This window comes from Podarcis erhardii, assembly GCF_964252035.2.
Source record: "Podarcis erhardii genome assembly, chromosome: 6".
Taxonomy (NCBI): Eukaryota; Metazoa; Chordata; class Lepidosauria; order Squamata; family Lacertidae; genus Podarcis; species Podarcis erhardii.
This window is the reverse complement of record NC_138510.1, coordinates 95,059,008-95,080,275: the sequence shown is the minus strand read 5'-3', so window position 1 is coordinate 95,080,275 and position 21,268 is coordinate 95,059,008. Positions and strand designations below refer to the sequence as shown.

General features: G+C 42.7%; 1 protein-coding gene across 4 annotated transcripts; it reads left to right on the top strand.

Moving 5' to 3' along the window:
• Positions 1–3,750: 3,750 nt before the first annotated feature.
• On the top strand, positions 3,751–20,007 carry FAM20B (FAM20B glycosaminoglycan xylosylkinase). Of its 4 annotated transcripts, none has more exons than XM_081865178.1 (8): positions 3,751–3,840; positions 10,278–10,790; positions 11,722–11,808; positions 13,146–13,255; positions 14,207–14,378; positions 15,807–15,998; positions 16,865–16,924; positions 18,863–20,007. In XM_081865178.1, exons 2-8 carry the CDS (start codon positions 10,414–10,416, stop codon positions 19,092–19,094), a joined length of 1,230 nt encoding a protein of 409 aa, XP_081721304.1. In that variant the 5' UTR covers positions 3,751–3,840; positions 10,278–10,413; the 3' UTR covers positions 19,095–20,007. The 4 variants fall into 4 exon arrangements, with proteins under 4 accessions (XP_081721304.1, XP_081721302.1, XP_081721303.1 ...); XM_081865176.1 differs by lacking the exon at positions 3,751–3,840 and adding an exon at positions 6,249–6,301; XM_081865177.1 differs by lacking the exon at positions 3,751–3,840 and adding an exon at positions 6,427–6,499.
• The last annotated feature ends 1,261 nt before the right edge of the window (positions 20,008–21,268 follow it).

Below are 21,268 nucleotides of genomic sequence, written 5' to 3'. Positions count from 1 at the left end.
GACATTCTACGTGCAAAGCAAATGCTCCACCCTGGTATCTTTCCCAAAACCCTGCCTGTCAGTGCAGACATTATTGAAATAGATGGTCCGACTCACTATACAGTAATGCAACTTCCTGTGCGGGTGGCGCTGTGGTCTAAACCCCTGAGCTTAGGACTTGCCGATCAGAAGGTCGGTGGTTCAAATCCCCACAACGGGGATTCCAAATGTCTTGGAATGGTTTGTAGTAATTTCTTATGCTATGTTCTGCTGTTGTGGTTTTGTAACTGGATAGCTGTAGGAGCACAAAATGAAACATAAAAATCAACACTTTTTTTCAGGGTTTGAAAGGAAGCTGCTTTGCTGTACCCACTTAATTGGGATAGAATAGTCAGGTGCAACAGAGAAGAGGGCTCCTTCATCTACGATAGTTGCGTAGAAAAGGAAATTTCAGCAGCAGCAGCTTTCAGTCCCTCTGACGTCTTCTGCACAACTATTGAAGGTTCAGGAGCCCTGCCCTCTTTTGCACCTGGCTACCCTACTCTGGAATAAGTTCTACTGAACCCTGTTGGATTTACTAAAGAACACCGAGAGGGAGAGAGGCGCAAGCAGATACATGCCTTGGCAAAGCTCTGTTTTACCTGGAATGACAACTGGAAGTCAAGAGTGACCCTACAGAGCCATCTGCTGAGGGAAACTGATACTGCAACAATAGCTGAAAAATGCAAGGCCAATGTTCTCTAGAACCCACCTCTTCCCTGGAAAAAAAGATTTTCATTCATGCGTTTAATTATTTGTTTGCTTGTTCGTTCATTTCTAGTGCTGAAGGGGAATGCCAGAGCTTTCATTGCCTGTGGTAAAAGTAAAGGGACCCCTGACCATTAGGTCCAGTCGTGGCCGACTCTGGGGTTGCGGCGCTCGTCTCGCTTTATTGGCTGAGGGAGCCGGCGTACAGCTTCCGGGTCATGTGGCCAGCATGACTAAGCTGCTTCTGGCGAACCAGAGCAGCGCACAGAAACACCGTTTACCTTCCCGCCGGAGTGGTACCTATTTATCTACTTGCGCTTTGTGCTTTCGAACTGCTAGGTTGGCAAGAGCAGGGACCGAGCAACGGGAGCTCACCCCGTCGCGGGGATTCGAACCGCCGACCTTCTGATCAGCAAGCCCTAGGCTCTGTGGTTTAACCCACATCGCCTCCCGTGTCCCTTTACTGCCTGTAGTACTTACACCTTTTCTTTCTTTTTTTGGTGCCCAGACACTGGTTCTTGTTTTGAAGCAAGCTTGTTTTTCTCTTGCTCTGGAAGGTAAGACCCAAACCAATGGATTCAAGTTACAAGAAAGGAGATTCTGCCTAAACATCAGGAAGAACTGTTAACAGTGGAACAGACTCCCTCAGAAGGCAGTGGGGTCTCCTTCATTGCAGGTGGTGGTGGTTTTTTGCCAGAGATTGGATGGCCATCTGTCATGGATGCTGTAGTTGAGATTCCTGCATTGCAGAGGGTTGGGATAGATGACCCTCAGGCTCCCTTCCAACTCTACAACCCTTTGGGTTGTTATAACAGAACCCAAACAGTCTTACTATAAACTGGACTCTGGCAAGTTTGTTGGGGGAAAATCCGTAACTTATAGGGAGTTGTTGTCTGGGTCTTAATCTGTGCTCAGACCTACTGGGGCTTTGCATTGAAGACTGCTCTCAGTTTTAGGTTTTAGTCTCGGAGCATTTGTTCTTATTAATTCTTTGCATCTACAGTGGTACCTTGGGTTACATATGCCTCAGGTTACAGACTCCGCTAACCCAGAAATAGTGCTTCAGGTTAAGAACTTTGCTTCAGGATGAGAACAGAAATCATGCTCCGGTGGCGCAGCAGCGGGAGGCCCCATTAGCTAAAGTGGTGGTTCAGGTTAAGAACAGTTTCAGGTTAAGAACGGACCTCCAGAACGAATTAAGTACTTAACCCGAGGTACCACTGTATATGCCGCCTTTCTTCCTAGGCACCAAAAGTGCTTTATAATTTTAAAGTAGTAAGGTGAATGAAATAATATGCTCTTCAGTGCTCTTCAGAGAATGTAAAAAAAAAAGAAAAGGTAAAGTACCCTGGATGATTAAGTCCAGTCAAAGGTGACTATGGGGTTGCGGCGCTCATCTTTTTTTAGGTCGAGGAAGCTGGCGTTTGTGCACAGACAGCCTTCCGGGTCATTTGGCCAGCAGGACTAAACCCCTTCTGGCGCAACGGGACACTGTGACAGAAGCCAGAGCGCACGGAAACGCCATTTACCTTCCCGCCGCAGCAGAACCTATTTATCTGGCTTGCTTTCAAACTGCTAGGTTGGCAGGAGCTGGGACAGACCAACGGGAGCTCACTCTGTCGCGGGGATTTGAACCGCTGACCTTCTGATTGTCAAGCCCAAGAGGCTCCGTGATTTAGACCACAGCGCCACCCACGTATGTATGGAGTTAATTTCATTCTAAAGTAAGGATCGTAAAGCCTCCAGAGTACACATGCAAATCAGAGGTTGGCTCATTAGGGCAAGGAATTGGTGGTTACAAAACCACAACAAGAATACCTTCATCACAACCAGCAAAAATGTCAAAAACCTGTGAGCAAGCTTTCTGAGCTGTCCAGATGATAATGAAAAAGTGGGGGTCACGGGATAAGAAAGCTGGGAATGAAGTTTGCAGCTTATTAAAATGATCAAATGCAAGAGGAGTTGTGCACAGGAATAAGTTTAGACTGCAAAGCGCTAAACAAATTTCAGGTTGCGGCATAGATTGCTGAGTTGAAGAAACAGTAATGGCTACCCCCTCATTCAAAAAATCTAACAGTTGCAGAGTGTGACTTCGAAGACGACCAGACCCGTAATGTTTCCTCTCGCTCTATTATTATTATTATTAAGAAAAAATTGTTAACATCTCCAGACCTTAACCTTAGGGATTTCTCACTAAGAAGATTGGAAAAGTTTGCCTTAAAACCTGCCCAGGATCAGTCCTTCCCTGCAATGTGCTGTTGTAGTGGGCTGCTGCATGAGGTCTAGTAGGCGGAGGCAGCAACTCAGATAAACTTGAATACAGTTGGAGTTATGAATGTGTGTAAGCTTGTGTTTATCACACAGGCCCAGCAAGACTGGTCTACTTTGCCTATGAACTGAGTGTGTGCCTTACAACACTCTCCTGGAGCCAACACACAGCAATTCTGCAGCAGGAATGTTAATGTAGAAAGGTGGGTTTTTTTTACCAAAAATTATATTAAAAGTTGGAAAACATCTAAAAATAGAAAATTGGAAAACCACTGTGCTATAACTTTTACTCACACTTGTAGTTCTTTTTATTATTTCCTCATATAAAAATGGGATGAAAATAACAGGGACAGCAGTGCAATCGTGTACATGTCTACTCAAAAGTAAGCCTTGTTGAGTTCAATGGTATTCGCCCTCAGGTAAGTGTGTATAGGATAATATCAACTGCAAATTTATATGAGTACAGTGTAGCTGAAAATAAACTTGGCTTAACTAAATTAAGACAATTAAGGAAAGTAAATGACAGTTCTTTACAACAGTCTGTTTATGATCCCTAGATTTATGGCTTTGATTTTAACAGCATCCTCCCCGCCCCCTCTGTCTCCCATTGTGCAGTTAAACCTGTTTGCATATGGAATGTTAATTTTTAGCCTTTTCTCTTCCTAGTGTGTACTTTGTAGAGACACTTGTTCAGCCCCAGTTCACATTACTCACTATTTGTTTAAGTAGGTGTGTTGTATTCTTGAAGTTGATTAGAACTGCCTTTGCCTCTGGTTGGAGTGATTCAGATCCACCCTTTCACTGCTCTTTTAACCTCACTGAATGGGCGGACAGGGCAGATAAAAGGTAAGTGCTCCATGCGAGAACAGGAGGCACCCAACTTGAATCCTGAGCTACATATGGGTTTAGTGAGAACTAAATGCGGCTGTTTTCAATGGGGCATATTTCCTGGGAACTTGCAGCTTTCATAGGCCAACTATGCAGCTGCCCAGGGCACAGACCTGAGGGGCACAGTACTGACTTTTGAGCGACACGGTTTATACAGATTCGTTTTGTTGTTTAGAATCATAGAATCCTAGAGTTGGAAGAGACCACAAGGGCCATCGAGTCCAACCGCCTGCCAAGCAGGAAACACCATCAGAGCACTCCTGACATATGGTTGTCAAGCCTCTGCTTAAAGACCTCCAAAGAAGGAGACTCCACCACACTCCTTGGCAGCAAATTCCACTGTCAAACAGCTCTTACTGTCAAGAAGTTCCTCCTAATGTTTAGGTGGAATCTTCTTTCTTGTAGTTTGGAGCCATTGCTCCATGTCCGCTTCTCTGGAGCAGCAGAAAACAACCTTTCTCCCTCCTCTATGTGACATCCTTTTATATATTTGAACATGGCTATCCTATCACCCCTTAACCTCCTCTTCTCCAGGCTAAACATGCCCAGCTCCCTTAGCCGTTCTTCATAAGGCATCGTTTCCAGGCCTTTGACCATTTTGGTTGCCCTCCTCTGGACACGTTCCAGTTTGTCAGTGTCCTTCTTGAACTGTGGTGCCCAGAACTGGACACAGTACTCCAGGTGAGGTCTGACCAGAGCAGAATACAGTGGCACTATTACTTCCCTTTGATAAGATATAACTTTTATATTTTGAATAATTTTATCTTTTTTTGAAGTAATTAATGCATTAGAACTATTAGAACTTTTTTTGAAGTAATTAATGCATTAAAAAAGGTAAAGGGAACCCTAACCATTAGGTCCAGTCTGTGACCGACTCTGAGGTTGCGCGCTCATCTCGCTCTATAGGCCGAGGGAGCCGGCGTTTGTCCGCAGACAGCTTCCGGGTCATGTGGCCAGCAGGACTAAGCCGCTTCTGGCGAACCAGAGCAGCACACAGAAACGCCGTTTACCTTCCCTATTTATCTACTTGCACATGACGTGCTTTCGAACTGCTAGGTTGGCATAGAACTATTTTAAAATGTATATGTGAATTGTGAATCACAATTCACAAGGTTGTTCCAAACGATCTGTGTGCTGAAATGTTCCTCTTTTTTTTTTTTTTTTTTTTTGGAATAAATTTTTATTAGGATTTTTTTTAAAGGTTACAGAAAAAAAAGAAAAAAATATAAGTCAAAACAGAACAATCAAAAAAGAAAAAGAAAGAACAATACATAAAAAACAAACATCATCCAAGAACAGAAGGGGGGGAAAAAAGTCAAACCTTTACATTACTTGCTTTCATTCGCTTACTTCCTTGACCACCTCGCACCTCCCATTTTTGTATTCTAATTCAGTTAGATATTTCAGCAAATCCTTTCCAGCTTTGTTTTTATCTTAATAATTTATCTTAATATACTGTAATTTTACATTCTCTTCTTTCACCAATTCATTTTTGCTTAATCCTTTATATCTTTTCTGCTAAAACCACATAATTTTATTCCAACATCTTTCTAACATTCCTTAATTTTACAATATTTCTGAAGATAAACTTTATTTTTTTTTCCAATGAAACGTTCCTCTTTTGTGTTTGTGAAAGATAATCAAAAGTTTGTTGCGTTACTTACTCTTGCAATCTAAAATAAATGTTTGTTGTGTTACTTACTCTTGCAATCTAAAATAAATCCAGCAGTTTCAAGTTTGGTGCTTTTCATTTTTTTCCCTACAAGACACCTGTTTTTGAAAATTAAAGTTGGTAATTTTGGGGGGGAATGGCAGTGAGGGACGTAGGTAGCCTTGATTAGGGCGCAGAATAGTCTGGCAGCGGTATTACTTATGAATACAGGCACTGCCAGAAGATGAGCTTGGGATAACTCCGTTGGTATTATTGCATGAGCCTCTTAACCTCTGGGAGCCTTATTCTTATACGGGCAGGAGAGAGTTAAAGAGCAACTCGGCGACATCCCCGCCCCCTTGCCCACGCACAAGTACGTGCAGAAGGGAGGGGGGGGAAACGGAACGAAACATAGCGCAGCTTTCTATTGGTTGAACGGAAACGACTCACACGCCCACTCGTCCGCGTTGAACAGGCGACGCCGCGGCTTCTTTAAGAGACCTTAACGCTCTCGCGACGCCTTTTTACGCCTTACAGCGCGAGAGCGAGCGTGCGATTGGTCTTGGTCCGGGGAGGGGCGTGGTCTCTCCGGACGCTTCCATTGGCCGGCGGATGCGCGCGGGGGCGGGGTGGAGGGAGGGAGGGAGGGCGAGCTGGGCGAGACCATGTTGTGCGTGCGTACGGGGGGGGGGCGCGCCTCCGAAAAGGGTCGTTGGCGGCACCGGCCGGCCCAGCGAGCGGGAATGGCGCGCGGGCGCCCGTGGGCGGGTGAGTAGGAGAGCGGGCTGCGGGAAGGGCGCGCGCGGCGGAGGAGAGGAGCCGGGCCCGGCGCCCTCCCCCCCTCCTCCCTTCCCCTCAGCTCCCTTCGCGCCCTCCTTCCCTAGAGGGACCCATAGACGGACCCATCCATGTGGCAGGAATGGGGGGGGGGAGCGGCGGAAAGGGCTGGAAGGTCTCAAGCGCCTCGTAGGTAGAGGGGCGACGCTGCCATAATTGGGGGGGGGGGCGGCGTCGGGGCTCCGCTTCTCCGCGCAGGGTGTGGAACGGAAAAAGGAGGGGGGGGGGGAAACATGCCCCCTGAGCATGTGCCGAGTGCATGTCTCCTCGGAGCGCGCGCTCGTGGGGCGGGGTGGGGTGTGTGTGTGAGAGAGAGAGAGAGTATATGGTTTATATTTTTTTTAAAAAATGATATTTTATTAGTTTTTAACAAAAAGAGAAGTTACAAAACGTTAAACCAAAAAAAAAAAAAAACCCCACAAGAAAAATACAAAAACCAAAATTCAACATAGAAAAAAGAAGAAAAAAGAAATAAAAAACCCTCTTTTTAATTTCTTGCCGTTCATTTACTTATTTTCCTGACTTCCTCACACCTCCCTTTTTTGTATTCCATTTAAAAGTTGTTTCAGCAAATTCATACCCTCGAGAGTATATGGTTTAAAAGTGTGTCAACTGGAAAGCGTTTGCTTTTAGGAAGAATTGGGCTGCGGGAGACTTTTTTTTTTGTTTTTCTTCTCAGAAACTGAGCAGAGAGGCCTTAAAATAACGCTTGCACGCCAGAGAGGAAGATTTGTACTGTAAAACTAAACAACAGGAAAGTTAAAAGAGTATCTCTCGATAAAACGTTTAAACGGTGAAAACTTAATAAACTGGAAACAGAAATTAAAGCGTCCACCTGCTCACAGAAATAATGTTAATAATAATACCAATAATAATAATCACTTAAGGGATAATAACATAAATGTCACTTAAGCTTCTCAGGCATGTGCCTCAGCTGAGAAGGTCCTCTGGTTGCTGCCCACCTGCACCTGCTGAAGCAAATTTTAAATACATGGGCATAAGACATAGATGTGGGACATTTTTGAATGCTCAAAAACCAGTTTTGGAAACGCTGTTCTAATTGGAAGAAGCTTTTTGGCACCAATATTTCTGGGTCAAGTGTAATGAGGTGTGATGTCTGTACATTACCGGAAGCAGCCTATTGTTAATTCCCTTTTCTAATCCCACAGAGTTCCTGCCGGTCTAGAAGGGATGGCGTATATGTGCTAGGGAGCAAGATTAAATATTTTGGCTTGAACTGCTGTAAAGCTGTGAGAATGCTACGGAGAAATGTTAGAAATCTTTGCACTATTGAAACAGGAATGACTAATTTTGGGCCCTCATTATATTTTCCAATAGAAAGAAACATTTCTGTCTACATATTCTCCTAATTGCAGTTCCAGTCACCCAATTTGGCGTCCTTCAGTCGCTGTTTTATACAGGGTTATCAAGAAGTACATGTTACGTAGAGTGTACAGAAGCACTGAAGATTGACTGAAAAGCCTATCCATTTCCAAGCAGCGACATCTATTTTTATTCTATTTTTATTCTTCTCTCTTGGATTTCAGTCTCATCAGATCCAGCATTCTTCCTCTTCCCCTGGCTTTAATGGCAGCATTTCCAGTGTGCCACCCCCCCTCCCCGATTATGAGAGCATACAGTTTTGCTGTAATTTTAACAGCAGTCTTTTTGTACTGAAAGTTTAGTGCAGATTGTTTGAAATCAATGTGGATTTCCCCTCCTCTCTAAATTTTAGCATAGATCTCATCTATACAAGCCTTGTTCTTTTTAGCAGTTATTAATATTAGATCCTTCAGTAACCTATCTGGAAATTAGATAGGTTTAGAAATAAGAGAGCAGTGCTAGGTAGCATCCTCACGCCCCCCCCCCTTTTGTATTGTACTCATTCATTCTTTTGGAAGAGTTACTTTTGTTCATGGTTGCTGAACCATGGGAGAGAGAATTTTATCTCTTCCTAAACTTAGGAGACTGGGCTATGCTTTTGCAGCCATTTCACCTGTATGGGAAGATGGCAAAGTCTGCACAGTTTGAATATGGTTTTATTTAAAAGAGGTGGGGTTTTAGTTGAAAGATGCCACAGAACCAATTCATTATAAAATGCCCTTGGGAGCCGTACAAAAAAAAATGTGATGCTTGTACAGTGGTATTCGACTTGAAAAGGTCTAGCAATTTTCCTTTTCCTGTTTCAAACAAGAGATCCTTGTTTCCCATTCCTGTACCTCTTAGTTGTCCATTGCATCTTATTTTGCCCTCAGACACTGGTAGTTTAAATGTAATTATCTAACCTTATCAGTTGCCTGTGGTCTGAAGTGTAAGAAATAAGCAAGGCGGTGCTCTAAGGAGTTTACAATCCTTAGAATTTTGCAATTAGTTGCGGTGGGGAGGGAAGAGACTCTGAGGGAACGGTGAGTACAAATGTATTTGGTTTAGTTTGCGATGAGTCAGTAGAGGTTGAAGATTTTGAAATAGGAATCTCTACTAATTGGGTGAATTAGGCTGGCAGAAGATGGAACAATCATATTCCTGCACACCAGCTCTTGTCTGCAATGTCTACAAAGATGTTTTGCAGGAAAGCCGTGTAGCCTGTTCTTAGATCGACAAACTGTGCAATGTTCTCAAGGTTCATTTTGGAATGACTAATGTCACCACCTCCCTTGGTCTTTGGACACGTTGCATATAATTCCTGGAACTGCTGTGTTTGCTCATAGATGCACAAACATTTTTTTCATCTGATTGGCTTAGTTTTCAAATTAAGTGTTAATAAGAAGTAGGAGTACCCTTCAGTCTGTATAATGACAAGTGGAAGTGTATCTTTGCTTAGTAATAACACTCAGCTGAAAATATCTGTTCAGCTTTGTTCATTTGGGCTTTCAAGCTTATGGGTGAGCTCTGGGACAGCACAGCTGCCTAGATCTTTATTCTTATTCTTATTTCAATGCAGCAGCCCTTCAGAGCTTTCTCTCCAGCTTCCTGTGAACAGTGCTTTGTGTCCAGAACTTGGTTGAAAAATAGAGACAGTCCTGATATTCACACGATTTACTCCATTGTTGAGCAAAACATATCCTGTCTAATGTACAAATTTCAATCTGAAAACTTAGGGGGGAAACAGTTGTACTGTTCTCTAGGTTAAGCTGTCTTGCTTATTGTGTGGAAGTGCTCCATTAAACTATGAACAGCTTTGTGGGTTGATGGTGGGAGTTTTTTAGTACCGCAAAGGTAAAATGCTTGATCAGTAGTTGAAAAGTTCTTTCTCTACAGCTCTCCTCCCAGAGGAGGAGCCTTTGGAGCCAAATAATCTCTCTTGCGTCCTCAAGTCTTTCCCTTTTGCTTTAGTGGCTAAAGGACATTCCCTTGTGTTGTTTGGGAAAGCCTTAATGTCCTAGGGATCTTTGACAGTGGGCAGGGTAGTATTTCCATAGTTCAGAAACATCCCACACCTTCTTGGTTGGGCAGAATGTCCTGGGAATCTAGGCAGATAAGATCATAGCTTGGATTATTCAACAAAGTAAAATAGTAATCTTTCACCAGTCTTCCCTAAGTAAATTGGGTATCTTGTTTTCCCTCATTTGGAATGCTACATACTTTTCTATTTGCTCCATCCCAAAATGATGGGGAGATTAATTTTCCTCACACTTTCACATCTCTGTTAGTAGTTTCTGAATTCTAAAAACCAACAGAAGAATTCATGTGTCATTCAGTTCTCCATGTTGCATAGCAAGTAGTGTTCTGGCAAGTTGTTACCTGAAAATCTGAAGAAGTCAACCTTTTAGTAGATGCTGGATTTAAAAACTGGCTGTTTCTGCTGATGTACACAGTGAAAAGTACTAGAAATCAGCAGCATATGTTCTGCAGGTATAGGAGATCATGGCTAAGGATGTGAAATTCAACTTTCTTTAATAACTCACAGGTGTACCAGAAGCTGCAATGGCAACATTTGGTCAACTGAAGCAAAGATGGTACTTGTGCACTGCCTCTCGACTTGCTTTGTGAGAGACTTCCTGTAGCCTTTGGAAGAACACATCGAGAGAGGACTGCTTGTCATCATGAAGTTGAAACAACGGGTGGTGCTTCTGGCAATCCTCCTTGTCATCTTCATTTTTGCCAAGGTGTTCCTCATAGACAACCTGGACACTTCAGCAGCTAACCGTGAGGACCAGCGTGCCTTTCACCGTATGATGACGAGCCTGCGGGTGGAGCTGGACCCACGACTTGACCACACTCTGCAGTCTCCCTGGGAGATTGCAGCCCAGTGGGTGGTGCCGCGGGAAGTGTACCCAGAGGAGACGCCAGAACTGGGGGCAGTGATGCATGCTATGGCTACAAAAAAGATCATCAAAGCAGACGTAGGCTATAAGGGAACCCAGCTGAAGGCGTTGCTCATACTGGAAGGTGGGCAGAAAGTGGTCTTCAAACCCAAGAGGTAAAAAGGTCATACACTGACTGGATGAAATATATTGAGTCTTCCCCTTGCCCCAACTCCATGACTTGCTTTGGGGTTTCCTAAATTGGAGTACTGGTTATCATTCTCCAATGGATGGGTAAAGACAGATCAGGGAAATGGATAGATAGATGATGATGATGATGATGATGATGATGATCAGGGAAATGGATAGATAGATGATGATGATGATGATGATGATAATAATAATAATAATTTAATTTATTTATACCCCGCCCATCTGGCTGGGCTTCCCCAGCCACTCTGGGCGGCTTCCCAAAAAAATATTAAAATACTGTAATACATCAAACATTAAAAGCTTCGCTAAACAGGGCTGCCTTCAGATGTCTTCTAAAAGTCTGGTGGTTGTTGTTCTCTTTGACATCTGGTGGGAGGGCGTTCCCACAGGGCGGGTGCCACTACCGAGAAGGCCCTCTGCCTGGTTCCCTGTAACTTGGCTTCTCACAGTGAGGGAACCGCCAGAAGGCCCTCGGTGCTGGACCTTATCAAACTTTTCACCACATAGCATGTATGGGAAAAGTGGGATTTGAGGTGACCATGCTAGTGTCACCTTTCCTTTTCCAGCCTCTGATTGGCTATGCCCAATATTGTTCCAGTGTTACAGAGCTAAGTAAGAAGAAGCTGCAAGGAAGTGCCTATCCTATTGCCTGTGAGAATCGGCTCTTATCTTCCTGGCCTGGAATGTGGACCATACAGCAAGTCCACTGTCAATCAGCAACAGCTCTAGTTAAAAGCTTCCTTGCATGTGTGGCCATGTGATCAGCTGCAAGGGAACATGTCTCAAGTAATGTGCCATCTTGATTCAGAAACTCAATCTGCTTGGATTTTGCTTCTGTAGCTTAAAGGGAAAAATCTAGCATTATGACCCAAATTGTCTGCTTGCAATTTTTAGATATGCCAGAGACTATGTGGTAGAAGGAGAGCCGTATGCTGGGTATGACAGGCACAACGCAGAGGTGGCAGCCTTTCACCTGGACAGGTATATAAATGTTGAATTAGAATTCCAAGAACTCTTCTTGGAAATGGATAATAAACTTATAAACACCTTCTTTAAGCTCTGGACAGAAATTTTGTTTTTAATTGAAAAATTGTGAGGAAAGAATGGTTTCCTGTTCTGTACCTAGTTTAGTTATATTGTCATATGAGTGCAACAGGCCGCCATAGTTTTCTTATGTAATTACATTTCTAATGTGAGGTTCAAGCTGTTTCTCTGAGTAGGGCCAAATTGCTGCAAATGAGGCAGGCCTGTGGAAAGTAAACATTGCTTCCAGGTGACTCAGGCATGGAAACTGAAGGTTGAGATGACTAATGTAGGTATATTCAAGCAAGCAGGTGGTTTTTGTGTGTGTGTTCCTTTAAAGTAGACTGGTAATGTTTGTAGACTTGCTTGTAAAGCTGCACTGAAGCAGTAAAATTGCAGAGCATGTTATGAGGGCACATGATGCTGCCATTTCTCTGAAGGGAAGCACACTCACTTATTGATCAATGCCTGAATGGAATACCACTTGGGAACCTTAAATACAGTGGTGCCTCGCAAAACGAAAAGAATCCATTCCGCGAATCTCTTCGTCTAGCGGTTTTTCGTCTTGCGAAGCAACCCTATTAACGGCTTAGCGGATTAGTGCTATTAGCGGCTTAGAAAAAGGGAGAAAAAAGCGAAAAAAATCGCAAGACGTTTCCGTCTTGCAAAGCAAGCCCATAGGGAAATTTGTCTTGCGAAGCGCCTCGAAAAACGGAAAACCCTTTCGTCTAGCGGGTTTTTCGTCTTGCGAGGCATTCGTCTTGCGGGGCACCACTGTATGCCAGCTTGACTTCCGTTATGGATGAAGGATGGGATACAAATGTACTAAACAAACCTTTGCGGAAGAAGAGTATTTTTTTCTAAAGAAAGATCCCTCCCCTGCCCCCCCAGTCCTTCTCACAAATGTCAAATGAATCCAAGCATTATTTACTTGAGGGCTTTATTTAAAGCAGTATTTGGGGGCAGAACACTGTGTACAGCCGCTTCAGGCCTGGTCCCAACAGCTAAACAATTTGTTTTGAAGCTCAAACCATTTTTACAGCCTAAGAGCAAATCCACTATTGTTCTGCTCTAACCCTGCTTTTCGTACTGAGCACCACCCGCCTGTGAAGTGTGGATGGTGACCCTGCGTGTGCAATTTTGGAAGTTTCAATGCAGCTGAGACATTATCTTGAAATTGCCAGCCTCTTTCATAAAGTTTTTTAATTTGTGGAATTTTCTTCCTTAGATATTTGAGAGGCGACTGGATTGTTCCATATTGTCTCACTTAATTTTTACTTTTCTTCTCCAAACAGAATCTTAGGTTTCCGACGAGCCCCTCTAGTGGTTGGTAGGTTTATGAATCTCCGCACAGAGATCAAACCTGTTGCCACAGAACAACTGCTAAGTACATTCTTGACATTAGGTAGGTGACAAAGTATATTTCGTTAAGACCTTTAAAATAAAATTGGAAAAAAAAACCAGCAAGGGGCTTGTGGAATTTAATTGCTGTTGCGAAAGCAGGCCTAATGTTCTGCAAGCTCCTTAGGCTCAATCAGATACAGTATTCCTGATTTCTTGTGCTTAGGAGATTGTGAGTGTGTAGTGGGTTTCCTTCCCCTCATATATACAAATTCTTTCCCTTCCGGTTTGCATTGATATTAATACTATGATAATGTATTAAAGTTACCTCTGGTTGTAAATTCTGGTTTTACACCAACACTATGATTACTATGAACATGGGTAGAATCTAATACTTGGTGCTAAAAAGAGAACTCCTGGTCTCCTAGCCACAGGGGATTGGAAACAGCTTTTTCTGGACTTAAGTCACAGATGGTTCAGTGTGAAGGATTCTTATCTGAGAGAATATTCTGTTGAGAAGCAGTCTTTGCCATTGCAGTTCTTTCTCTGTTAATTGGGTTAGTGGTGTTCAATGGTAATGTCAACAGATAATTTAGAAGCAGCAATTCATTCTTTTTTTAAAAAACCCTCATTTTAAAAGCAATGAAACTGCTATAACAAGTATCAGGAGGGGCGTCGCACAATTTGAGATCCCTAGCTTTGTTTATGGAAATATGTCAGAAAAATACATTAATTTACATACTTCAAAGAAAGTATCTGCTTTTTCATTCCGCTGGGCCTTTAGTTAATCATGAGTGGAAAGATGGCTTGCTGTTTGCCTGAAGACTTTTTTCAGCACATTGGGGTGAGGGAGGAGAGAGAAGCGGAGTTTTCTCTTGAGCAAATGAAATGGGTTAATTTTAAAACTTACGAGATTTAGGTATTTCCTAGAAAGCTTCTGAAACATCTCTAAACATTTTAATATTATTATATCAACTTGACAAGAGATGGGTTTTTGCTTCTGCTTTCTTCTAAGGAAATAATACTTGCTTCTATGGAAAGTGCTACTATTGCCGGGAAACAGAGCCAGCCTGTGCTGAAGGGGACACCATGGAGGGGTCGGTCACGCTATGGCTGCCAGACGTTTGGCCGCTTCAGAAGCATCGACACCCATGGGGCAGAACGTACAGGGAAGGCAAGCTGGCCAGGTATAGAGCAAAACACTGTTTTTTTCTTTGCCATGTCTCTTGGTCAGTCCAGGGAATGGGCAATATTTGTAGATGGAAAGGAGGGTATTGGCCAGTTTTCCTGAAAAACTGTTACAGCTGAGGCTCTCAAGAATGGTATATTTTGTATATGGATTATATTGTTATAGCCCCTAAAGTTATCTGGTGGAGAAAGGATTCTGAGAGTGTTGTGCAATGGACGAAGGGTGCTGGAAGTACAGATGTGAAGGATTTTAAGAGATGATGGGAAGAAACAATCCATTTTGTTCTCTTTGTTTTCCTTCCCAAAGAATAAGTAGAGTTTAATTTCTTATAACTTAAATTAAGTGGGTAGCAGTTGTCTGTGTATATGTGCATAGTGTACAATCTAATGTTTTGAGACCTGTTTCGTTTGCAACAGTTAGGCTCATTTCTGCATGAATCAGCCTTGCCATGTTTGTACATTTTCATATATAATGCTGCTCCATCCCATTTCAGCATTAATCTGTGGTAATTCTTAATTTGCATTTCAATATGTGTTTCTTAATGTATTTTCTCTCAAAATAATGCATTTCTAAACCTATTTTTACCAAAATACAGTTTAAATATGTTGGGAAATTCAGGAAGTGTGAAAGATGGTGGTTATCCAACTTCCACTTTAGCCTGAAATATGTAAATCAGGTTAGTGTGCATCAGAATTTGCAAAGCTTGAATTTGTCAAGCATCCCTATTCCACATCCCGTTCTCGGACTCCTCTTTTCACTATGATTGGTTTTGTTCATCTTTAGTGATTACATCAGTACTTTAATTTGGATTCCTGATACTCTTGTTTCCATTAAAAATAAATAAATCCACTTCTACCTGCCCCTTGTGCTTGAATTATGGCTGAAAACCATATCAACAGCATCTGCTGTTCACTGTAACGTTACAGATTTCAAGTTCCCCTTTGTGATGTTCTCTCACTTTAATGTTATCTCTGTAATGTAATGTTCTCTCACTGTTTTTCCTCAAATATTACTGCACCTTGCAGAAACAACCAAATATTGGTATGCACTAAGCCTTGGGCAAAATAAGGCAATTTGTCCTCTTTTTGTGAATTTGCCTTGAATTATTAAATGAGAACAGAATTGTCAGAGGGGAAAGTGGATGGAATTAAGAGCCTAGGTTAAAAGAGGAGATATAGTAAGAACCTGTGAGGAAAAGGCAAGCTGGTAATTAAAGGCAATTTTCTCACACGCCATAGTGGGGGAATATTGGCTTGAAAGCTAACTGGACATTCACCAGGTAGGCACTGAGCCAGTTTGACTAGCTTGGCAGTTATATCAGTCTGGACCCTATTTTTCAGATTATGGAAGTTTCTTTTTAATGCCTCTGACAATGCATGGTTATATTTTAAATGAACCATAAAGCTTTCTCCATGTCTGATTGCAGGTGGGAATATGATGAGAGCTACTGTGATGCTGTAAAGAAGACCTCGCCCTACGACTCAGGCCCGCGGCTCCTCGATATCATAGATACAGCCATCTTCGATTATTTGATTGGGAATGCTGATCGACACCATTATGAAAGCTTTCAGGATGACGAAGGGGCCAGTATGCTAATTCTACTTGACAATGCCAAAAGGTGGGAAATGTGTCAACATCTGTGAAATTTCTCCAAGCTAAATGACAGCCCTGAGGTTAGGAAAGATTTGCATAAATTACCATTGTACTGTGGGCTCTCCCTAATGCAGCTTTGTCCAGCCTAGTTCCCTCCAGAGGTTTGGGGCCACATCTCTCACTTTCCCTGACCATTAGCTATGCTGGCTGAGGCTGTTGGGAGTCCAAAATGTATGGAGGGCAACAGGTTGGGCAAGGCTACTGTCAGGGAACTGCCATCAGAGCCAGAGGCGGAGGCAAGGCTCCCAAGCGATGCTGGAGAAGGGCCCAGCAGGGAGAGAGGCAGCTCATCGGCTGGGGAAGGAAATCAGCGAAACACCAGGGATAAAGGGGGGCAGATGGGGGAATCGGCAAGGGGGCTCCAGGACTCCTCGCCGGAGACCAGCGGGGAGAGCATGGGTCCTCCGCTGCCCACACCCACCCTGCGCAGAAGACTTCCGCGCAGGGAGAGTAGGCGGAGACTTGGCGTCAAAGAGCTTCTTTGCTGGAAGAAGTTCAAGAAACGCCCACTGACGGATTCTGCCAGCGATTGAGACAGCCACAAAGTGAAGGGCTGTCCAGACAGAAAAGGTTTAACCAGGCAACCTAGCCAGGAGTGGCGGCAACTTACGCACGAGCAACCCCTATAACCATTACAGCTACCCTCATGCTTTTAAGGTAGGGAACCAAAAGTGAAATTTTGTAAGCCTGCTATTGCTAATGCATCTGATTCCCTTTAAGTTTGTGGGTTAATTGAAATGTTAGGGACTGCTGAAGTCCTTAACTCTGTGGTGTGGAGTAGGGTAGAATTTTCCAGCAACTTCACTGAATTTGTATCCATTTGTTTTTCAGCTTTGGGAACCCTGCCTTGGATGAGAGAAGCATTTTAGCACCTCTTTATCAATGCTGCATGTAAGTAAAGGACAAATTGATCTTTTATACTGTATGCACCTTGCAATCCCCGCCCCACACATCCTGGGAGTGTGCAAGTCTGGCAATCCAGTGTTGCCTCAGTGCATTAAGAGAATGGTTAGGATAATGAATAAAAATGCACATGCTTTGCAGACTCTTACTACAGTGTCTTGATGATCTGCAACTTTTGTTTGAGACTGAGATGCTGGCTGCACATTAAACTTGTCACATCAAAAGAAGCTATTCCTCTGAACCCCTAGGATCAACGAGCTGCTAACGGAGAGATAAGACAGGATGGAGCAGCTCTATGATCTCCCTCCAGCTTTTTCTTCCTGTCACTGAGGGAGTCTTCAGAATTGTTTGCAGTCAGAGCCTGGCTTACATGTAGCTGCTTTTCATGTGACAAGAGTCACATGTTGTCAAGCTCTGTGATTCCATCTGAGCCATCCACATTACATGTAACTTAAGCTTTTGATGAGAGAAGTGAAGAAGTAACTGCAGGGAGGAAAGAAAGGCAAGAAGTGCAGTAATTAGTAGGCTGAGTGGGCTCAAAGCTTAGGAACTTTAAACAGGCGTGTCTGAGGTTTTTTAGCCGTGGGGGAAATCAATTTCTGAGAAGTGCTTTAGTATGCAAGATCATTATCATTATTTTATTTGTATTCTGCCTTTCCAGAGTGAAAACTATAGACGGCTCACAACATAAAAAGATTTACATAATTAGAAGCCAAAGTAGTAGTAATAAGCAATAAATAAAACACGCCCAAAAAGTACAACCACAAATTGAACAATTTTCACAAAAATGTTAAGGTGTAAAAATATCCTATCTTTAAAAGACATCTGAAGGCAGCCCTGTTTAGGGAAGTTTTTAATATTTAATGCTGTTTTGTTTTTAACACTTGATTGGAAGCCGCCCAGAGTGGCTGGGGAAACTCAGCCAGGTGGGTGGGGTATAAATAATAAATTATTATTATTATTAAATAAAGATACAGAAAAATTGTATTCACAATAGCAACAAAGCCCTCTAAACAATACCCTAACCCAAGAGTGCAGACATGATTCCTAGCTTGCTTTTATTTTTATTTTTATATTTTACATAGCCTCATCTGAGCCGCAGCAGGAGAGGCCCGCAGTCTTTTGTACTTGCAGCTTTAGCTTACCACCTCCTTCATGCCCCACACCACTCCTTACTAAATGTCCACATTATGCAATTATGAAATTCAGAATAAAGCTTTCAAACTGAATAGCTTTATATAAAATAAATATTTATGTAGATTATTTGCACAACTCATTTTCTGAGTAGGTCTTCTTTATTTATTGCATTGGTATTTTGCCTTTTCTCCAAGGAGGATTTTTATCATCTTGTTCCTGTGAGGTTAGGCGGAAAAATAGTGACTGGCCCAAGATCATCCAGTAAGCTTCATGGCTGAACCCAAATTTTCCCATTCCTACCGCCCCCGCCCTCCCACTACACACTACAGTGGTGCCCGGCAAGACGAACGCCTCACAAGACGGAAAACCCGCTAGACGAAAGGGTTTTCCGTTTTGGAGGCGCTTCGCTAAACGAATTTCCCTATGGGCTTGCTTCGCAAGACGAAAAAATCTTGCGAGTTCCCGTGGGTTTCCCCCCCGCTTTTTTCCTGCTTTTCCTAAGCTGCTAAGCTGCTTAACAGCTGATCCGCTGATAAGCCGCTTCTCAGCTGATCGCTAAAAGCCGCTAGACCGCTAATAGCGCTAATCCGCTAAGCTCTTCGCAAGACAAAAAAACCGCCACTGTACTTTGTTCGGAGTGCTTTGTGCAAAATATGAACTATGCTTATAGTTCTGTGTTATCATCTTGTGTTATACGCGTGTAGACAGGCCCAAGTAGACTGTGTCTCTCATCCTGAAGTCTGCAATCAAAACTTAGGTTTGCCATATATTCTCTCATTTCTTTTGCAGTATTCGAGTCTCCACATGGAACAGACTGAACTACCTGAAGAATGGGGTGCTGAAGTCTGCCTTAAAAACTGCCATGTCTCACGATCCTATCTCACCAGTTCTGTCTTCCCCTCATATGGATGCCCTGGACCAGCGACTCCTGAATATCTTGGCTACAGTAAAGCAATGTACAGACCAGTTTGGACCAGACATTGTACTGGTAGAAGATAGGATGACACTTTCCCATGTGTAGCTTCAACAGGTGTTGGAGCAGATTCTCTCTCTCTATTTTTAAGAAAACAATACGGAAACAGCACAATTGGTTTTGCATGGCTGTGGGCAGGGATGGGCTGGAACTGAAATCCCAGACTTCCTGAATTGAAGGAGAAAGCAGCGGCATGATGGTTTTGCTGAAGACAAGGAACTTGCCCCACATCATGTTTTGGGTGTCCATTGCTGGCAGTGGATGTTACACTGAGAGCACTCCTAGATTTCTTAAATAAGAAATTGGAAGTAGGCATTAAGACAGACTGATTCCAGAGAAGAGCCACAGTCCCCTCATCTAATCCAAATATGGTTTCAAGATTATAGCCCATTTCATAGTTGTAAAGAATGGGTTGCCTGTGCTTCCTTGCTGGCTACCTAAAAAGGGAGCATGAAGACAAGATCAGTTGTTGAAGGGATCCCTTATCTGCTTCTCCTGACCCTCATGCATCTCATGCATTTTTGACTGGAATTTTCTCAAGAGCTCCAGGAAGGATTGTGTTATTGTTAGCAGCATTAAGCAAAATCCTTTAATTCCAAAATGCTAAGAAGAGAGACTATTTTAGATTGCTAATTTAAATCTATACTCCATCCACAAGGCTGAAAGGATTCAGGACTGCACGATGCTGCAAAGACTCAACCAGCCATGAAAATCAAAGATTATTGTGCAAACCATTGTTTTGTTACCGCACAAGGATTCTTGCCAGTATTCTACTGATACGGAATAAGCCTTGTGGTTTTTTAAAGGAGCAGATACAATTGAACCAAATAATTATTCTAAAAAGTAGGAATGATTGAGATTCATTGTGTTCTCTCTGTATTGACACCCACCCCTTCATGAGACGAGACCAATGGGGTTTGTTGCTAAAGTTTGCAGTTAATTTAAAAGATGGATACCACCAGAGACTGAGCAATGGAATATTTTCTGACTGGTGTGTCACTGCTTTTGTAAATGGTTGCAGGTTCTGTGCCAGACGGTATATTTAACAGTATCCTGTCATTTTTCATGGCTGAACTTAAAAGCATTTCCAGTAGGCCTTTTCCAAGTGGCAGAAAGCTGCTTCTTCTGAACTATCTACTGGCTTTTTGACCATTAGCCTGGAATTGTACAGTGCTTCAGGAAATTTTAGGTGACTTTGAATGATAAGCCCGATTTTTCTGGAAATGATACCCATCCACCATAATTTGTAGAAGTTTATCCCATGTGTCAGCTTTGACAGGTAGCATTCTTATGCATTATTCAGCAGACTTTATCAGAGACTTTATCAGATTAAAGTTCCTGGATTGGATGCCTTGGAAGCCATGTGAAACTATTTTAAAGGCGAGGTCTGACTTTTTCAGTTAGCCTTAGGTTTTTTTTTGGCAAAAGCTTCAACTTCCCGCCTCCAGAGTAACAAATGGCAGGGGGGTGCATTTTTTTCTTCTAAAGTATTTTAAATCTTTTGTTAGTCTGTGTCAGTAACTGTCTGAAGGCAGTTGCCTAAACTGCAACCTGGCCTAAAAAGCAGTGGCAATCCCTATCTGTTGCAAGCTATCTCCTTCAGCAAAGAAAACATTGACAAATACAATAGTTTCTGTCAAGCTGGCTCAGCTAATCATCTTGAGTTTCTACAGGTGATGTCGATTTCTACCATGAGGGTCAAAAATCTTTTTGAAACATGGCATGAAGGTGTGATCAGGTCAGGTACTAAGGTTAAATTCCCTGGACACTTCCAACATCAGCTGTTGCACTTATGTTGTGTGCAGAAAAAAAAATGTAGCTTGGGTGTCTCCGTATTTTTCTTTACACAAGCAGCATACCAGTATGAAATTAAACAACTTTTCAAGCTGATTAAGACTCATTTCTGTGCAACCAGTAACAGAGACAGAATTAGCTTTGAAGCACCAAAATATCTGAAGGAAGTACTACAGTCCTCTATCTTTGCCTGATTTGGCAAGTGGTGTAGAAGAAGAAACCACACATTTGTATTTTGGAATCTGATGAACTGGAAATGTCACTTAAGAGATTAAAAAAAGAAACTAATTTATTAAGAAGTTAACTTATTTATGTAGCAGCTGGAGCAGAGTGCACACACTCTTGGACTGCCAGAAGTTTGCCTTTGGGAGTGGCTGCAAATGGAAACTATTGGAAGAAAAGAACTCAATATAATCTTGATTCTGTTA